Source organism: Pseudoliparis swirei, chromosome 7 (assembly GCF_029220125.1).
Source record: "Pseudoliparis swirei isolate HS2019 ecotype Mariana Trench chromosome 7, NWPU_hadal_v1, whole genome shotgun sequence".
Lineage (NCBI taxonomy): Eukaryota > Metazoa > Chordata > Actinopteri > Perciformes > Liparidae > Pseudoliparis > Pseudoliparis swirei.
The window spans coordinates 29,672,746-29,690,936 of NC_079394.1; the positions used below are offsets into that span (position 1 = coordinate 29,672,746).

The following is an 18,191-nucleotide window of genomic DNA, read 5'->3' on the forward strand; positions in this document are numbered from 1 at the left end:
CGGCACACTCTCTTCAGAGTCCTCGTGTCCTCATGTCTGTTCCCACAAGAAGTCCCTCACTTAATATCGGATGTGTTTTGTTTCTGCCCCGGCTTTTTTTGGGGGGGGGGTCAAGACCAATAAACCAGGTAAAATGAAGGAGACGTTTGAAAAAGAACAATTTGAGAATGCAAAGACGGCCCTTTTGTCCTCGGCTGGGTATCTTATTACATTCTGACGCTTTTGTCCAAAGCGACTTACAATCTCATAAACCGCAGACGCGTTCAGGGTCAAGTGTTTGATCGGATCCGACCGCCGATCGTCTGATTGAAAGACGGACCTGCTGACCACTGACCCGCAGAGTGCTGAGCAGCCAGAAGACTGACAGTGATGATGAAGTCAGACGTATTGCAGTGTGATACATTCTGGTTTATATTAGGCCAATGAGTGCTCCAGGAATAAGTTCGTAAACTAGTCAGCATTTATTGTCCTTCCATTTCTTTTGTTGTCATGGTTAGACGCCTGAAGTACGTTCTGGGGTTATAACGAGTAAAAGAGATTAGTACCCGCCTTCATATCGGCGGTGGCTAACTAAGACTACAAAACGCCCGACACTCGTCTGCCGTTGGATCGGTGGTGAAGTCCTTCAGCCTTTTTCTCTACGGCTGCGTTCACTCTTCAAAAAAAAGTGATGCTCATTTTGTCCAGATTGTCACGCTGAGAAACAGAGTTCATTTACTGCGATCATCCGAAATCCAACGGAAAGAAATCCCATTTTCTTTTTGTCGAGGGAGCCAGTGCGATGCCGACTTCCTGGTCGGACAATAACAATACGTCATCCCTGCAGCACTCATCACCCCCATGTCGATCCAGTTTGAGATGACCCGACAAAGGCGATTGGACTATGCCAAAGGTACCACTGCACCGCTGTGGCCCCGCCCACAAGGTCAGCGGTTCGATCCCCAGCTCCCACGTTTCAAAGTGTCCTTGAAGGAGACGCTGAACCCCAGGTTGCTCCCTGGGCGCTTCACAGCCGCCCACTGCTGCTATACAACATCTATGAATGTCAAAATGTATGAATGTACCTTTTGCTCGTCTCTTTTGCCTTTGATCTCCGTTTCAAGTCGGTGTTTGAGTTTGCGGCGATCCACAGGGTCGCCTCCTCGTTATGTGGCTCTGATCCTTGTGTTGAGTGGAACGGAGGGATCTGTTTTCCCAGATAATCAACAAATCCGTTTCTTCTCGATAGAGCTCGAGTTCTTCGCCCGGGCTTCGAGGCGTTTAGCCTTTTCGTCTTCCTTGGTGATGAAGCTCCGGACATTTCAAAGTCTCCTTCTTGCCGTCATTTTTAGTTCTACATGAAACGTTCTTGCCTCGAATCCCATTAATCCCAGGGTTATTGTTATTTCTTGTGAGAGCCACAGAACACTACATTTGGGTCGTGAACAGCTTTTGGGCTCGATGACTTTGGCCCAAAGCTGAATCTATTCTAGGACGCTGATTGGCTAAATTATACATCACTCATTTACATCTTTGATCAGTAATAGGCTCAACTGATTCTTAGACCCGCCTCTTCTGGGCCAGAACGATTCGGTCCCAAGAAGTGCATATATTTTTGTTCAGATATGCTATTTTCCAAATATCACTGGGTGTATTCCATATTTCCAAAACACAAATATTGACAATTTGAATAATTTATGAATATTATAATTAGAATTCATGCATAATGTTTGTGGCCCTCTATTGCGTTTCACTTCTATCAAACTCATTCTGTTTCCTCTCCCTCTCTCTCTCCGTCCCTTTCAGTCTCTTGCCAGCAGCCCACGACTCGACCGACCGTACCGGACAGCCATGAACCCCCAGGAGATGGAGCTCGGCCAGGAGGTCACGGAGGAGGCCGACGCCCCTCCTCGCCACCGCCACAGCAACCACGGCAGCCGGTCCCGTAACCACAGCAACCAGGAGAAGCGCTACCGACGCGTCGAAGCGCCGGCTGGAGAAAGCGCCGGCGGCCGAGCGAGGGTGCCCCAGCAGCGCCGGCCGCAGGAGGAGGGAGACGCCGAGCTGCAACCGGGAGCTCGGGCCCAGCAGCCCATCCCCCGACCCGCGGTGACACGGTACCGCCGACAGGGGGACGGCGAGGCCCGGGTCAGAGCCCAGCAGCTGAGGCACAGACAGAAGCAGCAGAGGGAGGCGGAGAAAGCCGAGAACTCGGCGCGGCAACAGGAGAAGCAGCGCCACGCCGAGATGGCCCATGAAGACGAGCGGGAGCGGGACGACTCGGCGCTCGCCCGCTCCGCCAGCACCGAGAGCGGCTTCCACACCCACACCGACCGGGCCGAGGGCGACCTGGAGCCCGACGGGCAGCCGGAGGAAGCGGAAGACGAGACGGGGAACTACGGAGTCCAGCTGCGGCCGGAGGCGGAGGGATACGCCGAGAGCGCCGAGGCCGAACAGCAACACCTCCACCTGCATCCGGACTACCCTCCTGAGGCGCCGCGGAGCGAACCCCACCCTGAGATCCAAACCCCCCGGGGGAGACGGGACGGGGCAGAGGAGGTGCCGAACACCGGCTCCTCCAACTACGTCTCCGCCGAGCCCCTCCGCCGCTCCGGAGGCCGGGCCGACGGCTCCGCCGGTCAGGGCTTGGAGAGTTTAGACGGCGCCTACGCCGAGCCTTATGACATTTACTCCCTCTCCGAGCACGTCTACGAGGAGATCCGCAACGCTCCCGCACCGGTTCCCTCTGCTGCCGACGGGGCCGAGGACGCGGAGGCGCTCCGACAGAGGCGCGCCGGCTTCCGGCTGCTGGAAGGGCGGGAGGGAGGCGGGGACTACCAGCAGCAGGAAGCGGTGGGCTCCCGCCTGCGCCACTACGACGAGCGCTCGGACGGAGAGTCCGACAGCCCGGAGAAGGAGGCCGAGTTCGCCCCGTACCCGCGCGCCGACAGCTGCGACCCGGAGGAGGACATCGACGGCATCGTGGCCGAGGTCAAGGAAAGCCTGAGCTCTCAGAGTCTCCAACATCCTCCGGAGGACGTCATAGACGAAGCGAACGAGCTTCAGCCGGGCGAGGAGCGACCCCGACCCAGACAGCCCGAGGCCCAAACCGACCCCGCCGACCCGCCGGAGCCGGCCGGGCCGCGGGCCGCGAGTCCCTCGGAGGAGGTGGTGGCAGTGAGGAACAGCCAAGAGAAGAGGGACGCCATCTCCCTGGCCATCAAGGACATCAAGGAGGCCATCGAGGAGGTGAAGACCAGAACGGTGAGATCTCCGTACACGCCCGATGAGCCCAAGGAGCCCATCTGGGTCATGAGGCAGGACCTGAGCCCCACTGCCGAGTGCGACCTGCAGCCGCCACCGGGGGGCGATGTGAGTAGAGCGGCTCTGGTTGCGTGTCTGTTGCTCTCCTGTCGTCTGCATGTACCTGATCAATAGATAAATCATTTTGGCGATGGGTGCCCTTTTTTGGGGTTTGAGCACCTGAAACCCAACATGTCGTTATGGCGTTGTCCGTGTGCGTCGATGGACACGGAACAAACATTCAAGCAGTTATTCGTACTTTTGGATCCTCCTGATGCGTCTGACGCTGTCCCTCAGGAAGGCCTCAGAGCCTCAGAGCCCTGACCCACTGCAGAACCGCCCAGTCATTGGGAGAGTACGCTCTCGCTCCCCGGCCATTGTTCTGGTCCATTTGTTATTCTCCCCCTCCCGTTGTCTCCCCTCTTCTCCCGATGATTTATTCAGTGAGAGAGAAAAAAGAAAAAAACAGGTAAAGGGCAAGACTAGTTAAATAATTCACCGAGTATCCGATGGCGGGACGACGTCGGCTGTTTTCCTGTTTTATATCATAATCCTGCTGTGAAGCCCCCCGTGTGAGGAGCGCGTCCTCAACATAAAGTCTCAATTCATCTCACCGATAAAGACGCGTCGCCCGACGTCGATAGAGAGGGCGCCCCGAGGTGCCGAGGCGTCGACCCGCCGCCTCCACCCTGTCACCTGACCTCGTCACCCGAGCAGCTGACCGCCGCTCCGTCGCGTCGTCACCCGCTCGCCGCCCCTCGACGCCACTCCGTCCCGACTCCTCGCTGGTCGCTGCAGCCCCGAAGCGTTTGTGCTCTCGCCTGGAAATACATGGAGAACTTCTGGATGTATCAGTTAGAGAAGCTGGAGGAGGACCAAGCCAAGCGGGAGCAGCCCACCGAGCAGCGGGATGGAGAGGAGGTGGGGACGGGCGGAGGAGTCGGCGGTGGTTTTTGGGGTGATGTTTGCGGGTGGAGCGTTGCCGTGACGCAGGAGGGCCGAACTTCTCATTTGAAGCTTATCTCAACGGAGGATACGGAGATCATGACCTCAGTATTCCTCTCACGGGTTTCCAGATAATTGTCTTTGGTTTCTTCTCCCACGGCTGATAGAAATGCCTTTATAATATTATAATAATATTATTTATTAATTTATTATTAATTAATTAAGCGTCTTTGAGTATTTTGAAAAGCGCTATAGAAATGTAATGTATTATTATTATTATTATTATATATGTTGAGCCCCGTCATCCTGCGATAATGAGAACTATTCAGATCCTTTAGTTCACTCAAATATAGAACTATGTCCGAAATCTTTTCTTAGTAAATGTATACAAATAAACTTATACAGTTGGGAAGCTGACTCTCTAACAACGCAACACTTTTTATTTGTCTAATCTTAATCTGAAGTGTAACTAAAATTGAGGATTAAGAAGTAAACCGTGGTATAAAATGTACCTTTAAATATTTACTGCGCTTCAGTAAAGGACATAAACCAGAAGGTTTATGATTTATACCAAATGACCTCTACCAGAAGGTCACGCCTTCCATATTTCAAGATTAAGATGTAAGAACATTTATATTTCTTTAGTAAAGTTTCCTACAAAAATGTGACAGGGAACAATTCCCCGAGAGACTCGTCTCCACACGGGTGAATAAAGCATGTGGCGGATGAAACCGGATCCTCCTGGTCAAACCGGATCCTCAAAGATCCGCTGGCTTCCATCAAGAGTTTATAAATACAATTAGAAAAGAATCCACATTAGAAAACATCTTCAAACATCAAAGAGAGTGATGTCGCAATAATAAAAGCACAACGATGACGCCGGAGGGGACGGACGGCCCGGAGGCGACCTGAGCCGGCGCCCGCGGTTCTGTTCTGACGACGCCCCGCCCCTCCGCCCCGCGGGGGGCCGGCCTTCGTAATATCGCCGGCCGACGCCTCCCGAGCCCCCGAGATGCGTCGCTGGCGCTCTCCTCCGCGTTATCCGGGAGAAAGGCGTCTCTTCACACCTCCCTCTGTGTTTGGCGTCACCGTTAAAGAACCTCGAGACCGGATCGTTCTCCCGCCTGGTTTCTCGGGCGCTCGCTGAAAAAAAAAAAAAACGTGCGAAACTCAAACCAGAAGTCAGTAACCTTCAGAGTTGGAGTCCTTTGATACAATATATCCACGCGAAATCTGCGCTCACAGCAGAAGGGTTTGACAATATTTCACTCGTCGATTTTGATGAGATCTACTCACGCAAAAAAAAAAAATTTGCCCCGCCTTGGACGATACCTGTAGGAAGCATGTTTTCACCGCTGCGTGTTCTCCTCCCCGCAGTCCCCCGGCTCATCGGGCTCGCCCTCCCCTCCGGGAGCAGAGGCGTCCAGCAGACGCCTGCTGCAGGACGACAGCTTCAAGACCCCCCCCTCCAGCAAAGAGGTGAGTGTGTTCCTCCACCCGGCATGACAGAGTCGAGTCCCATTCACATCCAGTTGAAGAGATGCCTGGAAGAAATCCCTCTCCCTCTCTCTCTCTCTCAGACCAGGAGAAGCCTCGCGTCCTTCCCCACATACGTAGAAGGTGAGTGCATCAGAGAGCATCAAGCCGCCTCTTAGACAAGATGGCTGCCAGGGACCGTGACACACACACACACACACACACACACTGCTAACCTCTCAGTGTCCGTCATCAGGTGCAACCAGAGTCGTGTGGTGACTCAACAGGTGGATCGGGGCGAAAGAAAATTCACAATAAATATTGTGGTGAAACTTCACCAGTTGATTACGGACATTAAGACATTAATTATTGGATTACTTCCTGGAAAGTCGTGTTTAAATATGAGGCATTAATGGTTTAACCCGTCATTAAAATAAGACTTAAAATAGCCCAAACTAGCTGTTTTACTCTTGAAGATGTTTAGTGGACTGAAGGTAAAGCACAGATTATTAGATTATTAGATTATCAGATTATTGAACTGCTCTGTTGATCTATGCCGGCTGGAAATGCTGTGTCAGCATCTCCTAAATGTCAAGCCTCCAGGTAGTCGATGGAGAGAGAGGAGAGAGGAGAGAGGGAGAGGAGGGGAAGGGCAGAGGAGAGGGAGGGAAAAGGAGAGAGAGGGGGAGAGAGAGAGAGAGAGGGAGAGAGAGAGAGAGGGAGAGAGAGGATAGAGAGAGAGAGAGAGGAGAGAGGGGAGGGAGAGAGAGGAGAGAGAGAGATAGAAAGAGAGATTCCAGTTTCACTACTCGCATGAACAGCAGTGCTTTCAATCATGAACCACACACACACACACACACACACACACCCTCACACCCCCCCTCCCTCAGAGGCCCCCCACGGTGCTCTGGCTCCAGCTGATGTCCAGGAACACGCTCCTCTGCTCCTCTGCTCCTCTGCTCCTCTGCTCCTCTCCAGCCATCTTTGTCTTTGAGGAAACAGCCGGCTCCGTCACACCTCTCCTTTTTAGACACACGTTTCCATGGTGACGCTCTCTCATGACATCCTTTAAGGGCAGAAACGTGTCCCCTGATTCCACCAAACGCTGCCATGACGTTCGCTATCGCATTAGCATATTTACACATGAAGCCATTTCACAAAACCTGTGTTACAAAAATATATTGTCTGATTCTAAGTAAACAACTGGAGACGTCTAGAGATTAATATCTGTTCATAAACTGAGTAGCAGCCCTCCTCCTCTTCTTCTTCTTCTTCTTCTTCTTCTTTGTCTTCCTTTTCTTCTTCTTCGTCTTCTTCCTTTTCTCTTTCTTCTTCTTTTTCTTTTTCTTCTTTGTCTTCCTTTTCTTCTTCTTCGTCTTCTTCCTTTTCTCTTTCTTCTTCTTTTTCTTTGTTTTCTTCTTTTCTTCTTCTTCTTTGTCTTTTTTCTTCTTTTTCTTCTTCTTCAAACTTGGAGGGGAACCATTGTGTCAGGTAGTGAGACTGAACCGTCCCCCCCCCCTCCAGTCCCCGGACCATGTGACCCGGAGGACCTGATCGATGGGATCATCTTCGCAGCCAACTACCTGGGCTCCACCCAGCTGCTGTCGGATAAAACTCCGTCCAAGAACATCCGCATGATGCAGGCGCAGGAGGCCGTCAACCGCATCAAGGTGAAGCCCTGACCGTGTGCTACCAGCATAGTCAACGACGCCTGATGTATTCATCATACTTTATCTCGTAGATGTTTTATATTCTTTGTTTTTAAAAATATATATTATTTTTAGGAAAATAAGTCCCTATTTCCCACCTTACTTATTATTTAAAGTATTGTTATTTGACATAATGATAACGTTAATTTTGTAATACATTTAATGTCTTTCAGCTTCTAGATTATCAGCAGATATTTGACTATTTGTTAATAACTTGATAACAGGAGCAAACTCCAGCAACACTTCATGTGTTAAAACTAGCATTCTCTCTACTGACCGCCAGGGGGCGACTCCTCATATATATATATATTTATTTATATATATATATATATACAAATATATATATACAAATAAATATATATTGTGTATATATATATATATACAACTAAATATATATTTTGTATATATATATATACACAAATAAATATATATATATACAAATAAATATATATTTTGTATATATATATACACAAATAAATATATATATATATACAAATAAATATATATTGTGTATATATATTTATATATATATATACAAATAAATATATAATTTGTATATATATATATAAAAATAAATATATATTTTATATATATTTTATTTATTTATATACAAATATATATTGTTGCCTTCATCATGCACGTCATAATGAAGGCAACAGGGAGCCGAGGGATTTGCACCGTGTCCAGCCGAACACTAAACTGAGAGCTGCGTTTCCATGGTAACGGTCATGGCAGTATTCTTTCATCCGTTTCCACGAGTCATGAGTTAACTAAGGAATGCTTTGGAGGGGGTGGTGTTTAAAACCATTGATGGTTAAGCTGTAAAATGTCAAGAGATACATTTTGTTGAATAATTTAAACCTGACTGTAAAACATTAACCTTACAACATATTTTGCATCTGTTTTATTCTATATGATCATATTATGTATTGTGGTACGGCCTATTTATTTGAAACAGTTACTTCACACCCTACATTTGTTTATATACACTTTTGTTAAATGTACTTACAGTCTATTATGTTGTTGATGAATGTCATATATATGATATTTGTTTATTGTGGCATCGTATCTTTACCTATATCATGCTATAAACATAAAGACCAGCACATGTTGCTGTAGTTTGGATGCCCAATACTTTGGATTGATGGGTAGAAGCTGAGCTGCACATTTCTATGTCGTAATCCATCTTCAGCTCTCACACTCCATTCTCAAAAATACTGTATTCCTTAAAATGATGTTCTAACACGATTCCTCCCTGAGACGTCCAGCGACCGGGCCGCTGGTCCGCCCGCGTCTCCGCGAGCGCCTGAATCTTTTCACTCTTGAGACGGCAGACGGGCCGACGCGGTTCTGCTCGGACCCGGCGAGACTCGGACCCCTCGGTCTGTGCAACAGAGACTCCTGCTGGGAGAGGAAGGCCGACGCACACGCCTGGTCCGAAGGCCCCGACCAGAGAATGGCCGCTGACAGATGGGTGTTGGGGGGGGGGGTCTAAGGGGGCGAGCCGACGACCTGCGGCCAATCGGCTCGTCTCTGTGGACGCAGCGTGGTTTGAGGGGTTTGAACCACGAGAAACGCTCCGACTCTAAATGAAGAGCTTTTAATGTGACGGCTTTACGTTTATCGCCTTAATATCTTACGTGTTGAGCAGGTCTGCAGAAATATGACGAAAAAACTGATAAATGGTTCAAATCTCATCGTGATTATCACCACGACGACAGCAGGGCCTCGAAAAAAGGACGTCGAATAGTCTAATATAATTGTTTTTTTAATTAGTTTTTGATCGTTTATATTATGGCTGTCAGGTTATCTGAACGACGTCATCGATGACACGTCTATCAATCAAGTTCAGTTTGAACTCTGTTTTCACGTTTTGTCTCTTTTTGTGGCAAAATGTATTTCTTCTTTTTTCTCACAACTTTAATCTTGAATCGCTTCCCCCCCCCTTCAGTGACATCGCAATACGTTTTGTCTTTGTTTCATACGGCGTGATGGTTTGGAGAAGAGGGAAGCACAACATCGTGTGTGTCAGAAACAGAGCGTGGCCTGGGATCCGATCTGGATGAGCTCCCGCTGCTCGTCAGAACACACAGAGGACATAACTCCCCCCCCCCCCGTCTCTGCTGTGCTCTAACCATGACTCCATCAGACACAGAGGACATAACCCCCCCCCCCGTCTCTGCTGTGCTCTAACCATGACTCACCATAAGACACAGAGGACATAACCCCCCCCCCCCGTCTCTGCTGTGCTCTAACCATGACTCACCAGAACACACAGAGGACATAACCCCCCCCCCCGTCTCTGCTGTGCTCTAACCATGACTCACCATAAGACACAGAGGACATAACCCCCGTCTCTGCTGTGCTCTAACCATGACTCCATCAGACACAGAGGACATAACCCCCCCCCCCGTCTCTGCTGTGCTCTAACCATGACTCACCATAAGACACAGAGGACATAACCCCCCCCCCCCGTCTCTGCTGTGCTCTAACCATGACTCACCAGAACACACAGAGGACATAACCCCCCGTCTCTGCTGTGCTCTAACCATGACTCTCCTGTCTGCTTTATTCCATGCTGGCAGACGGCCCAGAAATTAGCCCAGGACAGGAAGAAGGTGCAGTACCTCCGTCTCCCAGCAAGGGCCTCTCTGTCCTCTGATTGGCTGTCTGTCTTGTGTGTGTTTCACCGTCCTCCATGTCCTCTGTGTCCTCTCCTCTGTGTCCTCTATGTGTCCTCTATGTGTCCTCTATGTGTCATCTGTGTCCTCTATGTGTCATCTGTGTCCTCTATGTGTCCTCTATGTGTCCTCTATGTGTCCTCTGTGTCCTCTATGTGTCCTGTGTCCTCTCTTCTGTGTCCTCTATGTCCTCTATGTGTCCTCTGTGTGTCCTCTGTGTCCTCTATGTCTCCTCTGTGTCCTCTGTATCCTCTCCTCTGTGTCCTCTGTGTGTCCTCTATGTGTCCTCTGTGTCCTCTGTCCTCTCCAGCACCATTCTGACTGACAGTTTGTCATTTCCCTGAATCTTTTCCACGTATCCTGTGTCCTCCTCTGCCCCCCCCCCCCCCCACACACACACACACCATGTCTCTTTCATAATCAGACATCATTTGGAACGCTGTAGTTTTATTTGTACGTCTTTAACAAACTTGTTGAACGTGCTCGTCGTGCAGTTTGGTGTTGTTATGTAAACTATGTTAACATGTTGTTATGTAAACTATGTTAACATGTTGTTATGTAAACTATGTTAACATGTTGTTATGTAAACTATGTTAACATACACCCCCCCCCCCCTCTTGTGATGCTCAATTACAGCAGCAACTGGATTGTCAATTGAAAACTGAATCATGTTAAATTGCCCCAGAACACATGCTGGCATGGCGCCAGACCACAGAGACGATCACAGAGCTTCAGGGGAAGCAAACAGCGGCCTGCTGAGTGAACGTCCTGTGTGTGTGTGTGTGTGTGTGTGTGTGTGTGTGTGTGTGTGTGTGTGTGTGTGTGTGTGTGTGTGTGTGTGTGTGTGACCCGTCCAACACCCGGACACACACCGCCTGTGGTTTCCAGAAATACACAACGCCAATATATGTTCTGGCTCACGGGGCGGAAATAGAATTCATGATTAAATCATGAATCAGAAAAGTGTAATTAACGTCTCGACCGTTTCCCCTGTGCTCTGGTCCTGTGTGTGTGTCTCTATGTGTGTGTGTGTGTGTGTGTCTCTGTGTGTGTGTGTGTGTGTGTCTCTGTGTGTGTGTGTCTCTCTGTGTGTGTCTCTGTGTGTGTGTGTCTCTGTGTGTGTGTCTCTGTGTGTGTGTCTCTCTGTGTGTCTCTGTGTGTGTGTGTGTGTGTGTGTCTCTGTGTGTCTCTGTGTGTGTGTCTCTCTGTGTGTGTGTCTCTGTGTGTGTGTCTCTGTGTGTGTCTCTGTGTGTGTGTCTCTGTGTGTGTGTGTGTCTCTGTGTGTGTGTGTGTGTGTGTGTGTGTGTGTGTGTGTGTGTGTCTCTGTGTGTGTGTCTCTGTGTGTGTGTGTGTGTGTGTCTCTGTGTGTGTGTGTCTCTGTGTGTGTGTGTGTCTCTGTGTGTGTGTGTGTCTCTGTGTGTGTGTGTGTGTCTCTGTGTGTGTGTGTGTGTCTCTGTGTGTGTGTCTCTGTGTGTGTGTGTCTCTGTGTGTGTGTCTCTGTGTGTGTGTCTCTCTCTGTGTGTGTGTGTGTCTCTGTGTGTGTGTGTGTCTCTGTGTGTGTGTGTGTCTCTGTGTGTGTGTGTGTGTCTCTGTGTGTGTCTCTGTGTGTGTGTGTCTCTCTGTGTGTGTGTCTCTGTGTGTGTGTGTGTGTTTGTGTCTCTGTGTGTCTCTGTGTGTGTGTCTCTCTGTGTGTGTGTCTCTGTGTGTGTGTGTCTCTGTGTGTGTGTGTGTGTGTCTCTGTGTGTGTGTGTCTCTGTGTGTGTGTCTCTCTGTGTGTGTGTCTGTGTGTGTGTGTGTGTGTCTGTGTGTCTCTGTGTGTGTGTGTCTCTCTGTGTGTGTCTCTGTGTGTGTGTGTCTCTGTGTGTGTGTGTCTCTCTGTGTGTGTGTGTGTGTGTGTGTGTGTGTCTCTGTGTGTGTGTGTCTCTGTGTGTGTGTGTGTGTGTGTGTGTGTGTCTCTGTGTGTGTGTGTGTGTCTGTGTGTGTGTCTGTGTGTGTCTCTGTGTGTGTGTCTCTGTGTGTGTGTGTGTCTCTGTGTGTGTGTGTGTGTGTGTGTGTGTGTCTCTGTGTGTCTCTGTGTGTGTGTGTCTCTGTGTGTGTCTCTCTGTGTGTGTGTGTGTCTCTGTGTGTGTGTGTCTCTGTGTCTCTGTGTGTGTGTGTGTCTCTGTGTGTGTCTCTCTCTCTGTGTGTGTGTGCGTGGGTTTCTGTGTGTGTGTCTGTGTGTCTCTGTGTGTGTGTCTGTGTGTGTGTGTCTCTGTGTGTGTGTGTGTGTCTCTGTGTGTGTGTGTGTGTCTCTGTGTGTCTCTGTGTGCGTGTGTGTGTCTCTGTGTGTGTCTCTCTCTCTGTGTGTGTGTGCATGGGTCTCTGTGTGTGTGTGTGTGTGTGTCTCTCTGTGTGTGTGTGTGTGTGTGTGTAGGCCCCTGAGGGAGAGCCTCAGCCCATGACGGAGGTGGATCTCTTCATCTCCACCAAGAGAATCAAAGTTCTGAACGCTGACTCCCAGGTACTCAACAGTCTGATCATCGTTTCGTGTTTTTAGGACATTGTTGCATAACGTGTTGAAACCGCTTCTTCCCGTTCTGTATCAGAGGGAGACATCCTCCTCCTTTTATTTGGACTTAATTCTCCATGCAAGATCACTAAGGGAATTATGAATGTGTCGAGTATAGCTTTAACCACTCAGTCACTCGCCCCCACATGAGGATGACATAATGACCGTCATGGCGTCTCTCCCTCCCAGGACACCATGATGGACCACCCTTTGCGGACGATCTCCTACATCGCCGACATCGGCAACATCGTGGTCCTGATGGCCCGGCGCCGGATGGCCCGGCCCGACTCTCCGGAGAGCGAGGAGGCCTCGGAGTCTCAGGGTCAAGAGAGCAAGCGGCAGTACAAGATGATATGCCACGTGTTTGAGTCTGAGGACGTGAGTCAGTCACACAGGGCCTTTGCTCTTACAACGTATATATATATATATATGTATATATATACAGGACTGTCTCAGAAAATTAGAATATTGTGATGAAGTTCTTTATTTTCTGTAATGCAATTAAATAAACAAAAATGTCATGCATTCTGGATTCATTACAAATCAACTGAAATATTGCAAGCCTTTTATTCTTTTAATATTGCTGATTATGGCTTACAGCTTAAGAAAACTCAAATATCCTATCTCTAAATATTAGAATATCATGAAAAAGTATACTAGTAGGGTATTAAACAAATCACTTGAATTGTCTAATTAACTCGAAACACCTGCAAGGGTTTCCTGAGCCTTGACAAACACTCAGCTGTTATAAATCTTTTTTTTTACTTGGTCTGAGGAAATATTAAAATGTTATGAGATAGGATTTTAGAGTTTTCTTAAGCTGTAAGCCATAATCAGCAATATTAAAAGAATAAAAGGCTTGCAATATTTCAGTTGATTTGTAATGAATCCAGAATGCATGACATTTTTGTTTTTTTAATTGCATTACAGAAAATAAAGAACTTTATCACAATATTCTAATTTTCTGAGACAGTCCTGTATATATATATATAATATATATATATTCGGGCTGTCAGCGTTAACGCGTTAATCTATGCGATTAATTTGGCCGCGTTAACGCACTAAAATATTTTAACGCAATTTTTTTATATTTTAACCGTGGCAGTACGGTTTGACACTGTTTCCGTTTTTAAAACAATTATTTCTCCGCGAAAATAAGGAGCAGAAATCAGTTTAACTCGTGGATGAATCAGTCGGGTTTCCTCCTGCGCCTCCTTCCTCCGTCTCCCCCTCTGATACACAGAGGAACGAAGGGGCGACGTGTCGGGTGACGCGGCGCCGAAAGAACGCGACACACGAAACCTTCAACGTGATTGGTCAATCCGTTTGTCTGTCAACATTTTGGGAAAAAAACAACCAATGACCACTCAGTAAATCACAAAGGACCTCCCACCTCACAGGTAAGGCTCATTTAGCAGCCTGTCAGTCAGAGAACCAGAGAACACGGCGCGAGGACAATGAGTTTCATTTCAGAGCTGAGATTGTTCTGGAATGTTTGATGTATAACACGTGGGGGTGTGTCACATGCAAAAGACTTTAAACGGTGAATTTAATTTATTTTGTAAAATGTATAAAATGAGCCCAGCCTCCAGAGGGTGAACGTGACATATGTGAATGTCAGTCAGTTACCAAGGCCACTGGTTCTGCTGCTGTTCAGTGTTAAAGATGACAGGACCAATGGGGTCTCAATATACTTTTTTTTACTAATCTGATGTTTCACTGAAGAAACAATTTATCATCCACGATATTAAATACCTCGCTGGCACTTTATAGGTAGGAGCCTCTTTGAAAACACAGCTCTGTGTGAAGTTTTGTCTTTAAAAAGAAGGAACAAACTTTTAATCGCGATTAATTAATCGCAATTTCAAAATGTGCGATTAATTAGTTAATTTTTTTAAATCGATTGACAGCCCTAATATATATATATATATTATTTATTATATATATAATACATATATTGATATATATTATATATATAGAAATATATATATAGAAATATATTATATATATTATATTTATTTAAATGTATATATATTATATAATATGTATATATATATTATATTATGTGTATATATATTATATTGATATATTACTATATATTATATTTATATTATATATATATTTATATATATATAAAATGATTACAAGTTGGCCCGTGCTGTCCTCTAGGCCCAGTTGATTGCCCAGTCCATCGGGCAGGCCTTCAGCGTGGCCTATCAGGAATTCCTCCGGGCCAACGGCATTAACCCCGAGGACCTGAGCCAGAAGGAGTTCAGTGACCTGCTCAACACTCAGGACATGTACAACGACGACCTCGTCCACTTCTCCAAGTCCGAAAACTGCAAAGACGTGAGCGGGGGGGGGGGGGGGGGGGGCGCCAATCATTCAACACGCTTGTACGTTTGTGCCTCCGGCGGTGATTTGTTGTACCTTTTTAGAATGTTATTTCTGCCCTCAGGTGTTCATCGAGAAAGCTAAGGGGGAGATTCTGGGCGTGGTCATCGTGGAGAGTGGGTGGGGCTCCATCCTGCCCACCGTCATCATCGCGAACATGATGCACGCCGGGCCGGCGGAGAGGTCCGGCAAACTGAACATAGGAGACCAGATCATGTCCATTAATGGGACCAGTCTGGTGGGACTGCCACTGTCCACCTGCCAGAGCATCATCAAGGTAGGGGTACGCATCATTTTTAATAACGCACCTCCATCATGAATGAAGACACTCTGAGAGCATCTTGCAGACATCGCTCTGATGCATGAATCTGCTTCCCTCCAGGGTCTGAAGAACCAGTCCGGGATCAAGCTCAACATTGTCCGATGCCCCCCAGTCACCACTGTCCTCATCAGGCGGCCTGACCTGCGCTACCAGCTGGGCTTCAGCGTCCAGAATGGCATTGTGGGTAGTAGCACTGCGATCCTGCTTTTTCTTGGTTTTTTTTTAATGCACTTCTTGGGTAATTTAATTCAGTGAAATTTTGATTTGTCTTCTTTAAAACGATCCGATCCCATTCAACAGATCTGTAGCCTTATGCGCGGGGGCATCGCCGAGCGGGGCGGGTCGTAGCCTTATGCTGGGGGCACGCGAGCGGGGCGGTCCGTGGCCACGCATCATGATCATCGAGATCAACAGCCAGAGCGTGGTGGCCACGCCCCACGAGAAGATCGTCCACATCCTGTCCAACGCCGTGGGAGAGGTGAGACACGTATTCATACGAATACAGGTCATCCAAAACATCCTAGTGGTCCATATATATTATTGATATATATCAATACTTGGAAAGTAGCCATGCACTATTTCCACCTGTTTGAGTAACATTTGATAAAAAACAGTATTTTAGGAAAGGACTGAACCTTCTTTAAAACAATATATTTATATATATATTGATACATATATTTATATATGTATATTTCTTTATATATTTATATATATATATTAATATATGTATATTTATTTATACATTTTTATATGTATATTTATTTATACATATATGTATTTGTATATATATATATTTATACATGTTTATTTATATATATGCATATTTATATACATGTATATATATATATATTCATATATGTATATTTATTTATACGCATATTTATTTATACGTATATATATTTATATATATATTTATAGATGGATATTTATATATATAGGATTGTCTCAGGACTGCATTAGAATATTGTGATAAAGTTCTTTATTTTCTGTAATTCAAACAAATATGCAGATTCATACGAATACAGGTCATCCAAAACATCCTAGTGGTCCATATATATTATTGATATATATCAATACTTGCAAAGTAGCCATGCACTATTTCCACCTGTTTGAGTAACATTTGATAAAAAACAGTATTTTAGGAAAGGACTGAACCTTCTTTAAAACAATATATTTATATATATATTGATACATATTTATACATATATTTATATATGTATATTTCTTTATATATATTTATATATATTAATATATGTATATTTATATATATATATTATATATATTTATTTATACATTTTTATATGTATATTTATTTATACATATATGTATATATATATATATTTATACATGTTTATTTATTTATATATGCATATTTATATACATGTATATATATATATTCATATATATTTATATAGATATTTATAGATGGATATTTATATATAGCTGTTTTTAACACATGTTGGTTTTTTCATTTGTTGTCAAATATCAGGGTTAATTTAGTTTTTTCTTAATGCATCTAAACAAGGTTAAAACGTTACCGACCACTGATTGGTCAGAGCGAATCGTCACTGCGGCCGTCTCCGGACATCCTACACAAACCCGCCTTGTTTTTAAATATCCACGCTACCGTCAATAGCATCCACAATTTTTTATTATTTTTTATTATTTTTTATTATGAAAACATGTCGTGGTCAATTACCAAAGTGTCAACATTAATTATTGATGCGCCTGGTTAGGATTCATCTGTATCGAGTTACTGTGGATGAGGTGGTCCCATCATCAAGTCTCACATACTCAGTCATCCTCTACGCCGGTCGTTACCATAGTGACGGCTGCTGTGTCCAATGGGATGTCTGGGTTGACGATGACCATTCCATCTCCAAACGTTATTTCATATTCAATAACTCCACGACTCGAATGCTTTGGTCCCTCAGATCCACATGAAGACGATGCCGGCGGCCATGTACCGCCTGCTCACCGCCCAGGAGCAGCCCGTCTACATCTAACGAGACCGAGCCCCCCCCTCCCCTCCTTCTGTTGCTCCGCCTCCTCTTCACCCAAACTCTCCGTGCGTTGTCATGAAAGGTTTGTGTCTCTTCCTCTGGCTTCCTGTTCAGCCGGTGGAGGTCACATGACGCGGCGTCCTTCAGCGTCTCTCCGTTGTTTGTGTTTCGGACCCTAAGACGGACCTTCATGACCGGGACCCCGATGGCGGACCTGCCCTGAGGTCATCACCTATCATCACACACACACACACACACACACACACACACACACTTACATTTCCACGTTCATTGTCGAGGAGCTGACGCAGCAGTTTTTTTTTTTTAATGTACGTTATTTTTTTCCGCACTTCACATTTCTGCCGGTCGTCGTTGTGTTTCCATTACGTTTGTTTCTTTCCCCCTGGCGCTCCGTGGGCGGGGCTATGTGGGCGGGGCTTCCGAGATCCGTGGGCGTGTCTTCCGGGCTCCGTGGACCGAGTCCAGCATGTCGTCCGCAGCCGGTCTGACTTCCACTGCTCTCTGCTCAGCCAGAGCCTTCTGAGGCTTTTATTTTGGAACGAGGTTACGTTTTTTTCCAAACTTGCGTACATAATACAATTTTTTCTTTTTTTTAAAGTCATCAACCAATCACAATGCGCGGAACAGAGCTCTTCAACATGCAGGCCACGTGGTCCGACACCAACGCAGCAAACTTCCGAACCAGATCCACTCCTTCCGTTCTTTCACAATAAAAGCCCGAGGCCCGTACACTGTTTCCCCGAAGGAGCTCAAATGCATCTCAATAAATTAGCTAACGGTAGCTTAGGCTATACAACGGTTTACCTCAGA

The 18,191-nt window shown here is 46.5% G+C and overlaps 1 protein-coding gene across 1 annotated transcript in view; it reads left to right on the top strand.

Moving 5' to 3' along the window:
- The window catches only part of apba1a (amyloid beta (A4) precursor protein-binding, family A, member 1a), a 30,700-nt gene extending 14,995 nt beyond the window's left edge, over positions 1 to 15,705 (top strand). Inside the window, exons 3-13 of the mRNA XM_056418358.1 lie at positions 1,786 to 3,351; positions 5,605 to 5,706; positions 5,808 to 5,847; positions 7,228 to 7,373; positions 9,998 to 10,030; positions 12,507 to 12,593; positions 12,831 to 13,019; positions 14,811 to 14,990; positions 15,100 to 15,318; positions 15,418 to 15,537; positions 15,658 to 15,705. Of these exons, the coding sequence (XP_056274333.1) occupies positions 1,831 to 3,351; positions 5,605 to 5,706; positions 5,808 to 5,847; positions 7,228 to 7,373; positions 9,998 to 10,030; positions 12,507 to 12,593; positions 12,831 to 13,019; positions 14,811 to 14,990; positions 15,100 to 15,318; positions 15,418 to 15,537; positions 15,658 to 15,705 (2,685 nt within the window). The 5' untranslated portion in view covers positions 1,786 to 1,830. The remainder of the gene's footprint in view (positions 1 to 1,785; positions 3,352 to 5,604; positions 5,707 to 5,807; positions 5,848 to 7,227; positions 7,374 to 9,997; positions 10,031 to 12,506; positions 12,594 to 12,830; positions 13,020 to 14,810; positions 14,991 to 15,099; positions 15,319 to 15,417; positions 15,538 to 15,657) is intronic.
- The last annotated feature ends 2,486 nt before the right edge of the window (positions 15,706 to 18,191 follow it).